At 36.4% G+C, this 17,009-nt stretch overlaps 1 protein-coding gene across 1 annotated transcript in view; it reads right to left on the reverse strand.

The window, feature by feature from the left end:
- Nucleotides 1–1,798: 1,798 nt before the first annotated feature.
- Nucleotides 1,799–17,009, reverse strand: part of LOC141335119 (NACHT, LRR and PYD domains-containing protein 3-like) — a 39,494-nt gene continuing 24,283 nt past the window's right edge. The window contains exons 8-10 of the mRNA XM_073840439.1: nucleotides 4,225–4,395; nucleotides 2,443–2,621; nucleotides 1,799–2,154 (exon numbers count right to left, since the gene is read on the reverse strand). Of these exons, the coding sequence (XP_073696540.1) occupies nucleotides 2,153–2,154; nucleotides 2,443–2,621; nucleotides 4,225–4,395 (352 nt within the window). The 3' untranslated portion in view covers nucleotides 1,799–2,152. The remainder of the gene's footprint in view (nucleotides 2,155–2,442; nucleotides 2,622–4,224; nucleotides 4,396–17,009) is intronic.

Consider the following 17,009-nt stretch of genomic DNA (forward strand, 5'->3'; position numbering starts at 1 on the left):
AAAATCATAATGCTTAGGAATGTTAGTTAATTATTCTAGATCCCATAATTGTGGAAAGATTGGCCATATAAGAAAGCATGCAGAATAAGACCGCTGAGCAACAGAACAAGCATACAGTGCCTATAGAAAATCATCATACAACTTTGAAATAGTTACTTTATTTGTCATACAGCCTGAAATCAAACCCCATTCCAAATAACCTTTTAAATTTTTTTTTTTTTTTTTACTAAAATGGCTATAACTCTTAAACAGAATGAGATATCTTTACCAAACTTGGTACACGTTTATGAGCTCAATCTTTGGTAAAATAAAAAATGTGCAGCTCTGCCACTACTCTGTGATCCTGTAAGACAGAGAAAAACATAAAAACAGCTATAACTGTGCAAATGTTAGTCCAACTGGCCTGAAAATTGGTATGCAGTGTTTTTGTCCAATGTGCCATAAGGGCCTATGAGAACATTGGTGTATATGAAAAACACATGGCCGCCATCAGCCAATAAAATTTGAGCACCTATTAGACAAGGTTAACGGAGGCCTTATATTATTGGAGTGTAAATCGGTAGGCATGTTCGACTCATGGCCCTAAAGGTCTACGAATTTTGAAAAGAAATCGGCCACTAGTTGGCGCTAAAAAGATTTTTTGCCTCTGTAATCTGGTGTTTTACACATCCACACAATATGCATTTAATTTGATAGATTTCCTCATAACCAACTTTGCCTCAAGAACCATTGCGGTCGATCAAATCGTTTACAAATATGTTAAAAACCTACTTTTGCAAACTAGTCCTAGGGTTTTTGCTCAATCTCGATCAAACCACTGCAGTGCAACTCCCTGGACTCTGTAGATCAATAATTATTAAACAAACTTTGAATTTTGATACATTATTTAATACATTAACTAATGTTTAATTAATGAACCTTAGGTAACACTTTATTTTACGGTTTCTTAACTAGTTGCTTATTAGCATGCATATTACTAGAATTTTAGCCATTTATTAGTACTAATTAAGCACATATTAATGCCTTATTCTACATCCCTAATCCTACCCAATACCTAAACTTAACACCTAGCTTACTATTTATTAATAAGCAGCAAATTAAGAATTTATTGAGGGAAAAGTAGTAGTTAATAGATAAGTGTTCCCTATTCTAAAGTGTTACCGAACCTTATTGTAAATTGTTACTGAAACACTTGTCACTGTAGCGGGACAAAGGTGACAAGTGTTACTTCTGTCCCAACAGGAACTTCTTACATTTAAACCTGATTTACTTTTATAATGAAAAACTCTGACAAGGCAAACTTGAAGGATGTGTTAAAGCACTAAATAACGTGTAGATTGATCATTACTGTGACACATGAAACGACAAACACAACTTTGTAATTATTGTACTTGAAAACTGCTTTCCAAACTCCCTGCAATGTTGTGGGAAGGTTAGGTTTTAGTTACAAAAAAGAATCTATAGAAAAATTCTGTAATGTTCTTATTTGGTTCCCCAAAAAATAACCAAAAGGGAATGATGTGAACACTGGAGGAACGTTCTTTGTTTGCTGTTAGTGCAAATGTGATTTTGCAATTGCTACACACACACCCCTCTCCTCTTTTGGATATGATTTTGAAGGGGGCAAATTTTGTTTCTCCTATCAGTACTTAATACAGCATCAAAGTACATCAATATAAGAGAATGACAACATATTGTTTATTCCAAGCTTGATTCATAGCATTAATTGAGTGTTTGAAATAAATAACTTCTTTCTGTGAACTGGTTTCTTATCACAGAATGAGGCAGAACATATATTGTAGTATTCTATACAGTGAAAAAGACTATGTCAATTAGCATTGCATTATATACATTATCCTTATGAAAACTACCTGAGATGGCTTGAAGAACACTGATAAACCATACACTGTTGCAGTGGTGAGCTAATACTCTTCACGTTTCTCTCACTAATTTTCAGCACTCATTTTCATGGGCCAGTATAAAGCAAGAAAGTTTTGTAAAATCACACACACTTAAGACTTAAGACAGTGTGATGCTGTGTCTCTGTTTCTTCAGTCTGTGTTGATTGTGTGACTGTGACGTCTCTGTAGCGGCTCCTTATTCACCATCAGCTGATCCTGTGGAAACTGGACTGATGTCTCAATACTGAGAGTCCTACAATAAAACACACAGACAGACACATATGAGTATGAGACATTACTGCTGTCACATCAGCAGATCCATTTCAGAAAAACACAGTATATTCATATTACAGCCAGAGATATGAATGAACAAATGATCAAAGATTAATAACAGTAAGTGATCTACATTTACAATTAAATGCAGTTTAAAGTACAGAGAGTAAAGTGGAGCTCAATTATCTTTTATTCTTCAGTTACACACACAGGAGGTCTGTTACTGAACTTGGGTCATTTTAAAAGCTTTAAATAATCAAACACTCACAATAGTATAATCTCTCCAGTTTATAATGTGGATCATCCTTCAGATCAGAAAGTAACTTTACTCCTGAATCTCCTAGTTTATTCCCAGACAGATCCAGGTGTCTCAGGTGTGAGGGGTTTGATCTCAGAGCTGAAGCCAGAGCAGCACAACCTTCATCTGTGACACCACAACCTCTCAACCTGTAGAGAACAATGACACACTGTGAATTGTAGTTAAAGTGTCCGTAGTTTGTCATTCACTCTGGTTTCTGATCAGGAGAAGTGGTAATAACAATCATTGCCACATACTGCTGCTGATAGAATGAGATTTATGCATGTTGATGCTCAATGGTGCTGTTAGAAACCCTCATGTGCTTCAGGACTGAACAGACACACACAGCTGAATATGAAATATTGTTTCATAGTGATATATGGACAGATCTATCTGGAGAAACAGTCACCTGCCGCTCTAATAAACACCTACAGGAGGACATTTGCTTCACAGGAGCCACATGTTCCCCATTACATTTCATTTATTAACTCTTGGATTCTAACACATAATTGGTCTCATCTGGAACAGAACAGAAATGTGCTGAACTCAACAGCTGAACTGTGATTTGCACCCTCGAACAAAATATTTTTGGTTTAAAAAAAGTCCTCTATTGTATTTGTATGGTGTCATTACGATTATTTAACAGCTCCTATATGGAGCATCCCTGAACTCAAATCATAAACATCAAACATGTTTGATATTTACAACTCTTGATTGGGCTGCTCTGATGTGATACCAGCGATAGCCAATGAGAGCAAGTAAGCGTCGCCTGCTGGATGTTACGTGTCCCTATAGCTGAAACTTGGCAGCCACAAACATACCGAACATCACCCATATTCTTATTTATATTTTGTTTTTCACAGCAAAACAGAATTCGCTTTAGAAGTGCCCACTGACAACACCCCTCATCCTCTATGTGTTTTCTTCTCTTGTCACATTTGATCTCGCAAGTTCTTGTGTCACTGTGAAATCCTACAATCAACAAGTGTGTGGTCGTACGGTCTGGTCAAATCGTCTAGTGTGTGCTTTCAGAGGATTATAAGACCAAAAAATGGTTGAAATGGTAAAATTGTATAAGATTTGTAAATCGTCAGCCTTAATGCTTTTCTCAGGATATAAGACAGGGATGGGAACTGTCCTGAAAGACCACTGTCTTGCAGAGTTTAGCTCCAAACCTTATAAAACTCTCCTGACTGTAAGTTTCTAGTAATCCTGAAGACACTGTTTAGCTGGTTCAGGTGTGTTAAACTAGGGTTGCAGAAATACTCTACAGAGCTGTGACCATCCAGGACCAAGTCTGCATATCCCAGATATAAGAGGAACATGAAAATACTGAGCAAAAAGAACAAAACTGCTGCTTATTTTACTTAAGGGTCTTTCCTTTTATCAGTGATGATGCTAAACACTAAAGTGGTTGTCTTTCATTCCCTCATTGATCAGTGTAGTACTTTGTTAAAACTAAACACATTCAGATTATTGTCATCCGCTGCAGTAAATCACAAAGATTTGGGATTTTTAACTATTTTACAAGTTATCTGAAAGTTCATTATTAATCAAACTACCAGAAGCAAAGCTCCAGTAAATGTTTAATTGGTCAAAAACAGGAGCAGCAGGTCATGTGATGGAGACGAATGAAGTGAACTTCACAGTCATTTCTGCTGAGATTTAGTGTTTACTAAATATTTCTGATTTTATTTCTAGAACTGACATAAAATGTTTCACACAAAGAAGTGACTTTCAGAGAGATCTTACCACAGTTTCTCCAGTTTACAGAGATGATTCTGTAGTACATCAGAAAGCAGCTTCACTGAATCTCCTAGTCTATTCCATGACAGATCCAGTTCTCTCAGGTGTGAGGGGTTTGATCTCAGAGCTGAAGCCAGAGCAGCACAACCTTCATCTGTGACACCACAATATCTCAACCTGTAGAGAACAATGACACACTCTTCACTCTCTCAGATCAGATCAGTTTAGCAGTGAATCTATTATTAAAGATTAAGTACAAACTTAAAGCACAAATCAGTATGTTTGCTGGATCATTGGTTTGACATCTAAAATGTCACAGAAAATAAATTATCATAAAAAATCCAAAGGGTCATTCAAGCAGAATAAATAATATTCTATATATGCACTACTGTATATCTGTATTTTATGCAACGTGTTATTTGATGAAACTATTCACTACATAGAATGTTTGTGTCATATATGATCTTTACCACCAGGGACGTGCACAGACATTTTGAGGGGCAGGGGCTCAAGTGAAATAAAGGGCACTTCTCATAATTACGTTTTTTTTTTTCCTTTTTCTTTTTTTTTTAACAAAAAAGTATATATATATTAACGCAACACTGACTTCCTTATAAAAAAAAATTAAAAAGTTAATTTTATTTTCCTCAAACTCATGCAATTGTTTAATTTTCAAAAGATGTCTACAAAATAATCAGTTCACACAGAAACCATGGTCTCCTTAGTATTCAGAGCAGCAAAGGAAACCATTCCACAATGTGCATGTTTTGAAAACATTTTCTATGCTACTAGAAAAATTCAATAAAAGCCAATGTCATGTATGTATTTGTGGTTGTATGGAATACTATTTTATAAAGGTTTAGAGGAAATAAAAAAAAAGTTAAATTACTCATAAATAAAAAGTTAATTTATAAATATTGTTATTTTTAATGTTAACTTATTTCTACTCAGTTTTATTGATTAATGTAGCAGATGCAGTTACTCAGATTTACTACATTTTTTAGAGTGTACTGTATCAATCCTCCATCTGCTTGCATCTGTAGATTTCTTTTAAATTCACCAATTTATGCTATGATATATGCTTATTACTAACTTATTTTATTACATGATGGCTTGGTTGAATTCCAATGTAGAATGCGGTCTGTTATTTCTTGATAAAAGACCGCTGTGCGGAGTATGTTGCGTTCACACCGGACGCGAATGAAGCGGCAAGCGCGAGTGATTTACATGTTAAGTCAATGCAAAGACGCGAATAGCCATTCTGCAGCGCGAAACGCGCGAATGCGGCGGCGCGAAACTCGCGAATAGCGCGAATGAAGCGGCGCTTCAGAACTATTCTTCAATAAATATATTTGTTTGACAGGGAAGCTGTGCGCAAACAGGAATATATATTATTTTTCAAAAAAAAAAAAAAAGCACCCCAGAAAAAAGGGCACTTTCTCTCCAGGAATATAAAGGGCAGGTGCTCAAGCCCCCTTTGATGTCTATGTGTGCACGTGCCTGGTGTTTAGTGAATTATGAAAATTAAATAATAAACGCTAAACTATTGTACTGCATAGCGTTCGTCATTGCAACGCCTGCAGTAAAGTATATACATGTAAAAAGGTTCTCAAAAATAATCATATTTGTTTTGCCAAAACTATTTATGTACAATTATTTGTCATACAAAAATGGCACACAAGTTACACACAAATCATCGTCCCGAGTAAATGGTACCATTGTGAATTGTGAGCTGCACAAGTGGTGAAATAAACTAAACTACATTAAACTAAAATGTTATTGCAGCCATATAGATTGCTGGACGTTGGGCTTATGCTCAATAATCAATTTTTTTTGCATTCGCCAAAACTAATTTGCCGAAATCTAAGCGCGGACGGTAAGGGTGCAGTCAGCGCGAGTCCCGTTCGCTGTGAAATAGAGTGACCAGCCGGCAGAGGATTCTTCAAGGTCTTAAAGCCTTCACCGAGCGACTACGTTCACAATAATTTACACTTTTTGTCCTAAACATACAATCAAGTCAAATACAGAGTGTGGGAAGTAGTTGTAAGAAGTAATTTCTTATTTCAATTTATTATTAATTCTCATTTAGATGCGCTGTGTCTGTTGTCATATTGGACACAAATATGGCGGCGAGCATAGCGGAAGTGACGTCTTTGGTACCCATGGATACCAAAGACGTCACGTCCGCTATGCTCGCCGCCATATTTGTGTCCGATATGATAACAGGCACAGCGCATCTAAATGAGATTTATTAATAAATTGAAACAAGAAATTATCACTACTTCCCACACTGTGTATTTGACTTGATTGTATGTTTAGGACAGATTGTGTAAATTATTGTGAACGTAGTCGCTCGGTGAAGGCTTTAAGACCTGGAAGAATCCTTTGCCGGCTGGTCACTACTTCACAGCGAACGGGACTCGCGCTGACGGTGTTACGGTTTAACTGGGCCGTTTCTCAATATGCGTTCTTGTCTGGACTTGTGTTCTTGTGGACTTGTGAAACGTCATCAGTTGTCGCCCAAGTACTGTTCCAATTCAAAGTTCACATCTAGCAAGTACAGTTCAAATCCCCGGATGTGTTCTTGATCCGCCCCTCATATCAAGGATGCATCAAGAGGAGACTTGTGCGGACTTGAGGCAGCCATATATCCCAGAATGCATTTCGCACCAATCAGCGAGCGTTAATGGTGGAGGAGAAACCCCGCATAATTTTAAAATATTACTGTTATTGTGTCATGAAATGTGGGTTTAAGAGTTTTTCAGGCGAGAATGTAGTTGTTTTAAACTCAAATCTGCGGTTTATTTACAAAGACAGCGCCTATTTGAAAATTTGTTTCGCCGATTTCGGAGATGCTAGTTCGTGGCGAACACCGGATGCTCAGTGGTCATGAATCCCGCAGAGAGAGAGCCTCATCGCGGCTTGTCCTTCTGACGTTTGCCGCTTGTACTGATGTCTCCGTAGTAGTTAAACGAGGTATAATTCGTTTTGGGTAAATCTAATAGCTAATTTTGGTCTCATGAATCTATTATTTATTCCAGGTCATATGAGGAGAAAGTTATTCTTCATAAATTATTTATTAGCATGCATTTGACCGAATTGTCTCCTTTTGTCTTTATTTCCGATTACATAAATCTCTTATACTTTTATAATGACTAATATTGTTCATTAAAACTGACATTTAACAAAAAAAGCAGAGGTGTGCTTGTCATGTTTCATTTTACAAGTCCAGATGTATTATACACACTGCACCTACAGCTTAAATCACATATTGTTTTATTATTTAAAAAAAAAAAGTTGTGGTTTATATTTTGAAGAAAACAAAGAGGCAATGGTGTTTGATATCACTTTTATTGTAATTATTGTTTTGTAACGCGTTGCATGAACCACATTTTTGTCGCTATTAATATGTTTAAGGTTAAATGAAACGTTTAAGAGGCAATGCTGTTTGATATAGTATTTCGTTTCACTGTAATGTTGTACATTCCCTGAATTACTTTTTTGCAGTTATTAATATGTTTAAATGAAAACGAAAAGAGGCAGAGGTGGTTGATATCATATTTCGTCTTATACATACAGTGAAGCAGTAAAGATAACCGGAGTAGAAAAGGCGAGCTGACTGACTGACGTTATCAAGTACACTGCTGTTCCATTTGCAGAATGACAGGACTTGCATCCTTATGTCCTCGGGAGTTCGTACTCCCAAGTCAAACTTCCAAGTTCGAACTACGAAGGACGCAAGTCCGAACTTTGCGTACTTGGTATTGAGAAACGGCTCTGGTTACCGTGTTATCTGGTGACCAACTTCCTGGTTCAGGTCCTCAGCGCCAGATGTGATGGACCGAACGCTGCAGATTCGCCGATTCTGAAAGCACAAATTGACGTGATATTAAGCTGTCTAATAAACGCACACTTGCTCATTAGATGTTTTTGATATTCTTGTTAAGATGACAAATTATTGGTATGATCGCCCGTAGCGGCTGAAATACGAAAAAAATAATAATAAGTCTGTTTGGCACGGGTTTCGAACACGCGCTGAAAATAGTCGCATTGTGAAGTGACAGCAATGAACGCACTGAGCTAACGAGCGGCTTTAATTCAATCACTGATTGATGCAAACAAATCAGAATTTTACTGTCGGCGTGATATGCAGCTGGCTGAATCAAAGAAATGTGCCCGTGTTAACTTGTGACCTGTGCTTACTGTTATGAAATTGAATATTATAGTAAAAGTATATTACATTTTATGGTTTGTGATGTTAAAGTACATTTCATGGAGTCCCAGACAATTGTAAATTCGAGGCTACGGTTGCTAATTAACAAACGCTATCGTTAAACTATTTACTATAGTAAAAACATGGTACATTTTCTTCAGAGACTAGCTATGTCTCGTTTGATAAATATATAAAAAATGACGTTATTTACACGTTGGTTTTGACATTTTTCTGACTTAAATAGACATGATTTTGTTATAATTAAATGAGATTTTCTAGTGACAAGTAATATTTGTAAGCAGCTTTTTAACTGGAAATAACGTCAATTTATTGCAACAGTAAAATTAGATTTTGGCTAGCAAACAAGTTCACACAGGCAACACAGGGTCACAAGTTAACACAGAAGTTAACACAGGCTAATTCAAAGAATCATAGACTGAACTACCTTATGCCAAAGTGTAAAAAGGGGCTAGTACATATACCAGTGTGTTTGAATAGCTCGCTGTGATTGCATCTGCTATATACTATGTGCAGTCTATTACATATAGGTTAAAATCCTGTGTCAAGCTTTTTAGCTATTTCATTTTTGCAATCAAATATTAGCAGACACCCATTATATAATGGTGCTACACAATGTGTTATTTGTAGGCCTAAATATCTAAATATATTTGTAAATTAAAGTAGTACATAAGGCAAGGTAAAAGGTTAGTAAGGTAAAAGCACACTCCGAAAATTGATCTAAGTTTGTAATTAGAGGGATTTCTCATAAAAAAAAAGAAAAAAAAAGAAAAAAGAAAAAAACATACCTTGGGCCTAACTGGTAGGCTACCACAGTGAGTAATGGTGAAAAAAAGACAATGTTTTCCTTTAAAAAATTATAAGATATCTTTACAAAGACATGCATGAAGCTTAAATATATTGTGGACTAAGCATCATAGTAATTTTCACTGTGCTCACTTTTTTTTCCATTCAAGAGAAGCTTGTGTTGACTGCTTGCATGCGTTTTGTGGCAATTAAGCCTATCTTTTAAAAAAAAGTGAATTTAATGATTTTTTTTTACACAAGTGGGGCTAACTCAACATTGCCAAATATATCAGGGAATTCACAAATCACTGAATTGGTTAAAATCACAATTTGCATAAAATATGTTTTTCCCTTTTTTATTTGACTTTAAAGTTGAAAGTGGGTTTAATGGGTACATTTACCCCAGCATTTACATGCAGCTTGTTGTCTATAGAAAAGGCTATATTTTATATATTGTTTACTTAAAAAAAACAGCTATGAACGCAAAGCACAATTTTAACACGTTTACAAAGTAACATTTATAAGCAGACTAGAATTTATGTTACATTTCATTCGCTACAATCAAGAAATCAAGTCTAATGTTTCCAAAGTATTTATAGTAGAAAAACGGCAAAAACAACCTGAATTAATGTCAAGTTTTATATTAATCAAATGAGACATAAGCTTGTCTATTAAGAAAATGTATCATGTTTTTAGTAAATATAGTTTAACAGTAGAGTTTTCTAATTAAACCACAGTAGCCTCACATTTACAATTGTCTGTGACTCCATGAAATGTACTTTAACATTAACCATAACATGTAATATACTTTCACTACAATATTCGTTTTCATAACAGTAAACACAGGTCACAAGTTAACACGGGCACATTTCTTTGATTCAGCCAGCTGCATATCACGCCGAAGAGCAAAATTCTGATTTGTTTGCAACAATCAGTGATTGAATTAAAGCCGCTCAGTAGCTCAGTGCGTTCATTGCTGTCACTTCACATTGCGTCTATTTTCAGCGCTTGTTCGAAACCCGTGCCAAACAGACTTATTATTTTTTCGTATTTCAGCCGCTACGGGCTATCATACCAATAATTTGTCATCTTAAAAAGAATATCAAAAACATCTAATGAGCAAGTGTGCGTTTATTAGACAGCTTAATATCACGTCAATCTGTGCTTTCAGAATCGTCGAATCTGCAGCGTTCGGTCCATCACATCTGGCGCTGAGGACTTGAACCAGGAAGTTGGTCACCAGATAACACGGTAACCAGTTAAACCGTAACACCGGCACTAATACAGTCCGCGCTTAGATTTCGGCAAATTAGTTTTGCCGAATGCAAAAAAATGTGATTATTGAGCGTAAGCCCAACATCCAGCAAGCCAAGGGAAGACGTCTTTCACGTTTTGTGTATTCATAAACCCGGATCTCATTATTGAAGCTCAAATTCAAGCACCAAAAGCATGCGATTTCTTTGTTTAAAAATATGCTTTTTCATTCATCCAGACTATATGGCCACATAACATTTTAGTTTACTTTAGTTTATTACATCACTTGTGCAGCCAGTCACAATTCACAATGGTACCATTTACTCGGGATGATGATTTGTGTGTGTGCCATTTTTGTATGACAAATATTTTTTAGGGTAATTGTACATAAATAGTTTTAGCAAAACAAATATGATTATTTTAAGAACCTTTTTTACATGTATATACTTTACTGCAGGCGTTGCAATGACGAACGCTATGTAGTACAATAGTTTAGCGTTTATTATTTAATTTTCATAATTCACTAAACACCGCATGTTCAATGCCTTCAACTGTAAACACTCTTGCTCTTAAGCCTAATACACACTGAAACAAATGATTTACGGCATCTGGGTGTACTGTAAGTCACTATTCTCTGCATTAGCACTGTTTTGAACTTACTGTTTGAATGCATTCTCGTTTACTAAATCTTTTGACGTACGAGTTGATCGGTTCAAAATGTAATTAACTGATTCTTTTCATTTTAAGGCATTATTTTCGTTATCATCTACTTATTTACAATCTTAGTCAATAATTAATTATTATTGCACTACTCTTGTTGTGCCGAAAAAACACCCTGTTGTGAAAAGCACCTGCGTGAATGACACCGGTACACTAAAGGCTATATGCATACCGACCCACTTCAAGCACTGCTGAGATCGAATAAATCTGTAGTTAGGTTTTTTTCTGATGACTGTTGTTACAGCTAACAGAACAACATATCCCGGGCATATTGTATCCATGTTGTGAACATTCTGGGAGTTTTGTTGATCTTCCTCTGGTAGTTGTGGCTGCTGTGACCATAGACTAAAACAGGTAGCGCGGACACAAAAATGGCGGCGATAAAGCACAGTGACGTCACATGGTCCCTATGAATAAACATGTTCGGATCGTCCTGAACTTCCGGGTGGGGTCGTCACGTGACGAGGGTCATTCTATTACAGCTAAAACATTGTTAATTAATTTGACTAAAAGTTCGATTGGGCAGGCTGTCGCAAATTCGATATTTTTATAAACATTTTATTTTTATATTATTACATAAAAAAAAATCTTAACAAAAGGGCACTTTGATCGCTAGGAGCCAAAAGGGCAGGTGCTCAAGCAATATTTACCATTAACATTATGTTTTGTAAACTACTGCCGTTAACTGTTACACAATACGATATTCACGTTACTTTAATTTTACTCACTGCATTTGTCAACTGACAAGATAACTAGACGACTTATATGAACTTAGCCCACATAACACTTAGCAATAAAACAGAAATAAAAAACTTGCCTTTTTTCATTAATGTTACACAATAATCAAAATGCTAGATGCATATGTAAACAACGACCAAATGCTACATTAAAATATCCAGCATCATACTTAAAAAGTTAACGTAAAGATATACATATAATCAGATTAATTAAAAACGACATTTACTTGCCTGAATCGAAATGTCCGCTGTAATATCCCAGAGTTGCTACTTGTTATCCAGCCTTCTCCTTCACTGCCGCAACTCGGGTACGTTTCGCGGAAATCTACCATTAAACGCGTCTCAGAATGTTAGTTCCGGCCCAGAGGGAGCACCCAACCACCGAACGACAAGGATCTAATTTTAATTTAGACATTTAAGCAGGAGGACTGTATATATATGACCACAATCCCACTGTTCATAAAGCGCTTCTCGCCATTGTTTTGAATTCGCTGGATCACTAACCGGAAACGTCCTGGGACCAACGACGTCACTTCCTTAAGCCGCCGAATAGCGCTTGAAATGGTCTATATAGTCCGTACTAATGGGGAACAGCTGTGGGTGTAAAGTGTGTGACAAGTGTGTGCAACAAGACAGGAGTGATCAATTTAGAGGAGTGGGGTTCGGGAGGAAGGGAGACAGTGACCTCTGGTGGGGAAGGGAAAACACTGCAGCCCCGACTCGTGACATCTATGGTAAATTTAATTATTAAACAATTATTTTATTATTTTAATTTTAATTAATTTTTTTTTTAAATGAAAATAAATTTTATATTACTGTAATATATAAAGTATATATAACTAAGTAAATTTAAAACTGGCTTTGAATATTGACTTTACAAAAGCTTTGAAGGCCTTGAAGCTTGAATGTTTATTTATAGATAGATAGATAGATAGACAGATAGATAGATAGATAGATAGATAGATAGATAGATAGATAGATAGACAGATAGATAGATAGATAGATAGATAGATAGATAGATAGATAGATAGATAGATAGACAGATAGATAGATAGATAGATAGATAGATAGATAGATAGATAGATAGATAGATAGATAGATAGATAGATAGATAGACAACATTAGATTTGAAAGAAAGAAAGAAAGAAAGAAAGAAAGAAAGAAAGAAAGAAAGAAAAACACATATTACACTTGACAGCCTATAAGAATCCAAATACGCTCCTCTTTTCAGCCAGATACGGGGCCATTGTGGCGATACTTGGATGTAAACAACAGCATGGATTGCACAGTTAATATATTACTGAAGACCTTGTTCTACTAATTTAATTTCAAAACCACCGAAAAATTTGTGGAAGCTGTTAATCATATAGAAAAGGACTTAGTAAGCAGGACAATTCTTCCTTCTATTTCTTATCCCGACATAGTGAATTACTTTTGTTTACATTTAGTGCCGCCACAATGTCTGACTTCTGAAATTGATGACATAATGTGAAAACACATTAAATAGACATTTTTAAATCATTGCTAGGTATATATAACACAAAACAATTAATAAAATATTATGACAATAATTATAAAATGACAAGAAAGCAAAGCCATGAAAGTGCAAGAAATTTTAGAAAGTTTTGAAAAAAGCTACTGTTTGAAGACTCAAACATTTTTTAATTTTGGTGTAAATTTGTTGTGATTAAATTTGCTTGGTAACAGTAAAAGTTTCGCTTTCTTGTTTGTACTCTTTAGATTTATTATTGTTACGCTGCCAAAAAAATTATAATAATTTTATATATATATATATATATATATATATAATTTTAGTTTTTTTAATTGAAGAATGTAGAAAAAACTAATATCAAAGTGATCAAATCTTATGTTGCAAAAATGAGTACAACCCTCCTGAAAGTTAATAAATTCAACTAAATAAAAATTTCTACTGCAAGGTTAATGAATCAATACAGCAACATCGCCTTTTACCTAAACATCGATTCTGTCTTGTGTTGCCAAGCCTGAGGTTTTCCAGCAGCATTGTTCTATACATTTAAAATGTTGCATAACTGAATAAAATATGTATTTTAGGTTTGGATGTGGCGTCTTTGATTTTTTTTTTTTTTTAATTGGTCATTGATTTAGTTTTGCATCTGCAACTCTGGTTCTGTAGATATGCTGCCTGTTTTACAGAAGTACAATCCTGTCAGTGTACCCACAGATCATAAATTAATTTTGGAGATAAATGACCCAAAGTTTAATATAACGTGATGTGTACCGGAAATAAGCACTGTGGCTTTAAATCACAAGAAGAAGCTTTTATTTTCACATCACAGTTGCTGCATCTTAAAGTTAAGGGTGTGCACTTCGAAGGCCGCATTTGAAGTGTGATTGCCTCACAGTGGCATGACGCAAGCTGTCCCAATTCAGGATGCACCCTCTGAAAGCCGCATTCTAAGGTCAATCGCGGCGAGGTGAAGGATGCCGCAGGTTGAAAGCGACTTCAAATGCGCCATCCATTTTGCAGGAAAATTAAGTGTACTGTACATCTGAAGCAGCATTCGCACCCTACCTTATGCCTTGTTTTGTAAAGGTAAAAAGGCGCACTGTTATACGTTACAAGAAACTTTAATTATTAAAATGAGAACTTTTGGACTAATCAGTGGGGGGACAAAATTTTATTTTGTCATGAAATAAATTGTTCAGCTGGAGTTGCCATTTTGATTCATAATTACCCTGGAAAAGTAATCGTACATAAATCCAGCGATAATGGTCACTGGCTCATTTTATACACGTACCATTGATGATCTGTTCATTATAAAAGAAAAAATATGTATGGCTCTAATAACATTACTCAAAACAGGGAACTGCTATTGGAAATTTCTCAAGTTATAATGGGCCTGAAACTTTTACATTCTACAGAAAATATTATATTAGGAGGGGATTTCAACATGGTGCAGACTGGCTAGACCACTTTTCATCTAAATTTAAAGGTCTTCACTACATATTGTGTAATTTTTGTAGTTCATTTTGCCTTTTTGACCCCTAGAGAGATTTAAATCCCAATTCATGTCAGTATTCTTGGTTTAAACCAGACTGGACAGGCAAATTAAGATTGGACTTCTGGCTTATCTTATTCCACATTATGGTAAAAATATTTTTGATTGTTTACAGTGAGGGAAAAAAAATGATCCCCTGCTGATTTTGTACATTTTCCCACTGACAAATGATCAGTCTATAAGGTCTATAACAGTGAGAGACAGAATAACAACATAAAAATCCAGATGAGTGAAATAAGTATTTGACCCCTTTTGCAAAACATGACTTAGGCCCAATCCCAATTCTATTTTCTACCCCTTCGCCTACCCCTCGCCCCTTCCCCTTGTGCCTTGAAACAAAGTGTAAAGGGGAAGGGCTAAAATATTTCCCCTAAGAAATGGGACACCACTACAACACTGTTATACGTCATCATACGTTGTCGCTAGTTCCTAATGTTACGTCAGAGGACATGCGCAGATGTTTATCACTCATTCCAAGATGTCAAAATGTTGTCATGTTGCAAAAAGTACAAATGTAAGGTGTACGCACCGTTCATTCACATGTGGCCGTAAGCAAAACAAACAACGCATTATCACATGCGCGGCAAATTGCTAATCAGTGTAGTGGTGCCTGGAGAAGTATATATGCTTCATTTGTGAATTTCGTTTTGAACTTTCTATTTGAACGCATTAGTTTTCTGGATCCTTGGACTAAAATGTTTACAGGGGTTCACTTGTTTAAGAAATTTCTGATCGTAAAAATCAGCTTCTTTTTATTTGTAAGGTATCGTTTTTATTATTATGTACTGATTTAAATTACTGGTGCGGTAGACGGAACGGACGCAGGTGCATTAGGCGCAATCATCAAATACATTTCAAAGCAAGCCGGCGCCACGGTCCTGACTGCATCATCACTGCCTTTATTGGGTGTTTTTAGCGAATATTTACATTTATTCACATGACTGGATGTGGTGGACTGCCATGATTTTGGCGAATGCAGGACACTACTGAATAATGCGCATTAGAGGGGATTTAAAAAGTGGAAGTGTGTACACCGTATACCTGCGTACACCCTCCACTACACCACCGTTGCAAATTGCCGTGCCACTGGTCTTTCATGTTTCTAACATGCAGTCAAGTGTATATGACATAAAAATATATTTTGTAATATCGTGCAATCAGTGCTATCTGCTAGCAAACTTTAGCGATTTTTTTGCAAACGTTTATTTACAAAACAACACCATAAACACAAACACAAGATTGAAGGTAATATACATATAATGAAACATTGTCATGAAAATCCTTATTAAAGGCAAAAATTACTTATATTTACGAGTCTGCTTGCTCGAGTGAGCAGCCATGTTGGAAATTTCTCTTAGCCCTTCGTTTGAAGTGAGGTCCTGAAAAATCTTCGTTTGGAGGGCTATCTGGCCCTTGCCCTTACCCCTACCCCTCCAACCAAAAGAGAAATGAGACACCCCTACCCCTTCACGTGAACGCGCCAAATGGAGGGGTAGGGCTAAGTGTAGGGGTAAGGGGTAGAATTGGGATTGAGCCCTAGTACTTTGGTGGCAAAACCATTGTTGTCAGAGGTCAGACGTTTCTTGTACTTGGCTACCAGGTTTGCACACATCTCAGGAGGGATCCTCTGCAAGCCATTATGGTTTTGAGGCTGTCGTTTGGCAACTCGAACCTTCAGCTCCCTCCACAGATTTTCTATGGTATTAAGGTCTGGACACTGGCTAGGCCACTCCAGGACCGCAATGTGCTTCTTCTTGAGCCATCCCTTTGTTGCCTTGGCCGTGTGTTTTGGGTCATTGTCATGCTGGAATACCCATCCACCCATTTATAACACCCTGGCTGAGGTTCTCACCCAAGATTTGGCGGTACATGGCCCTGTCCCAGTCCCTTTGATGTGCTTTCTTGAGCAGGGGGACCTTGCGGGCGCTGCAGGATTTCAGTCCTTCACGGCGCAGTGTGTTACCAAATTTTTCTTGGTGACTATGGTCCCAACTGCCTTGAGATCATTGATATGATCCTCCT

This window comes from Garra rufa, chromosome 5, assembly GCF_049309525.1.
Source record: "Garra rufa chromosome 5, GarRuf1.0, whole genome shotgun sequence".
NCBI lineage: Eukaryota > Metazoa > Chordata > Actinopteri > Cypriniformes > Cyprinidae > Garra > Garra rufa.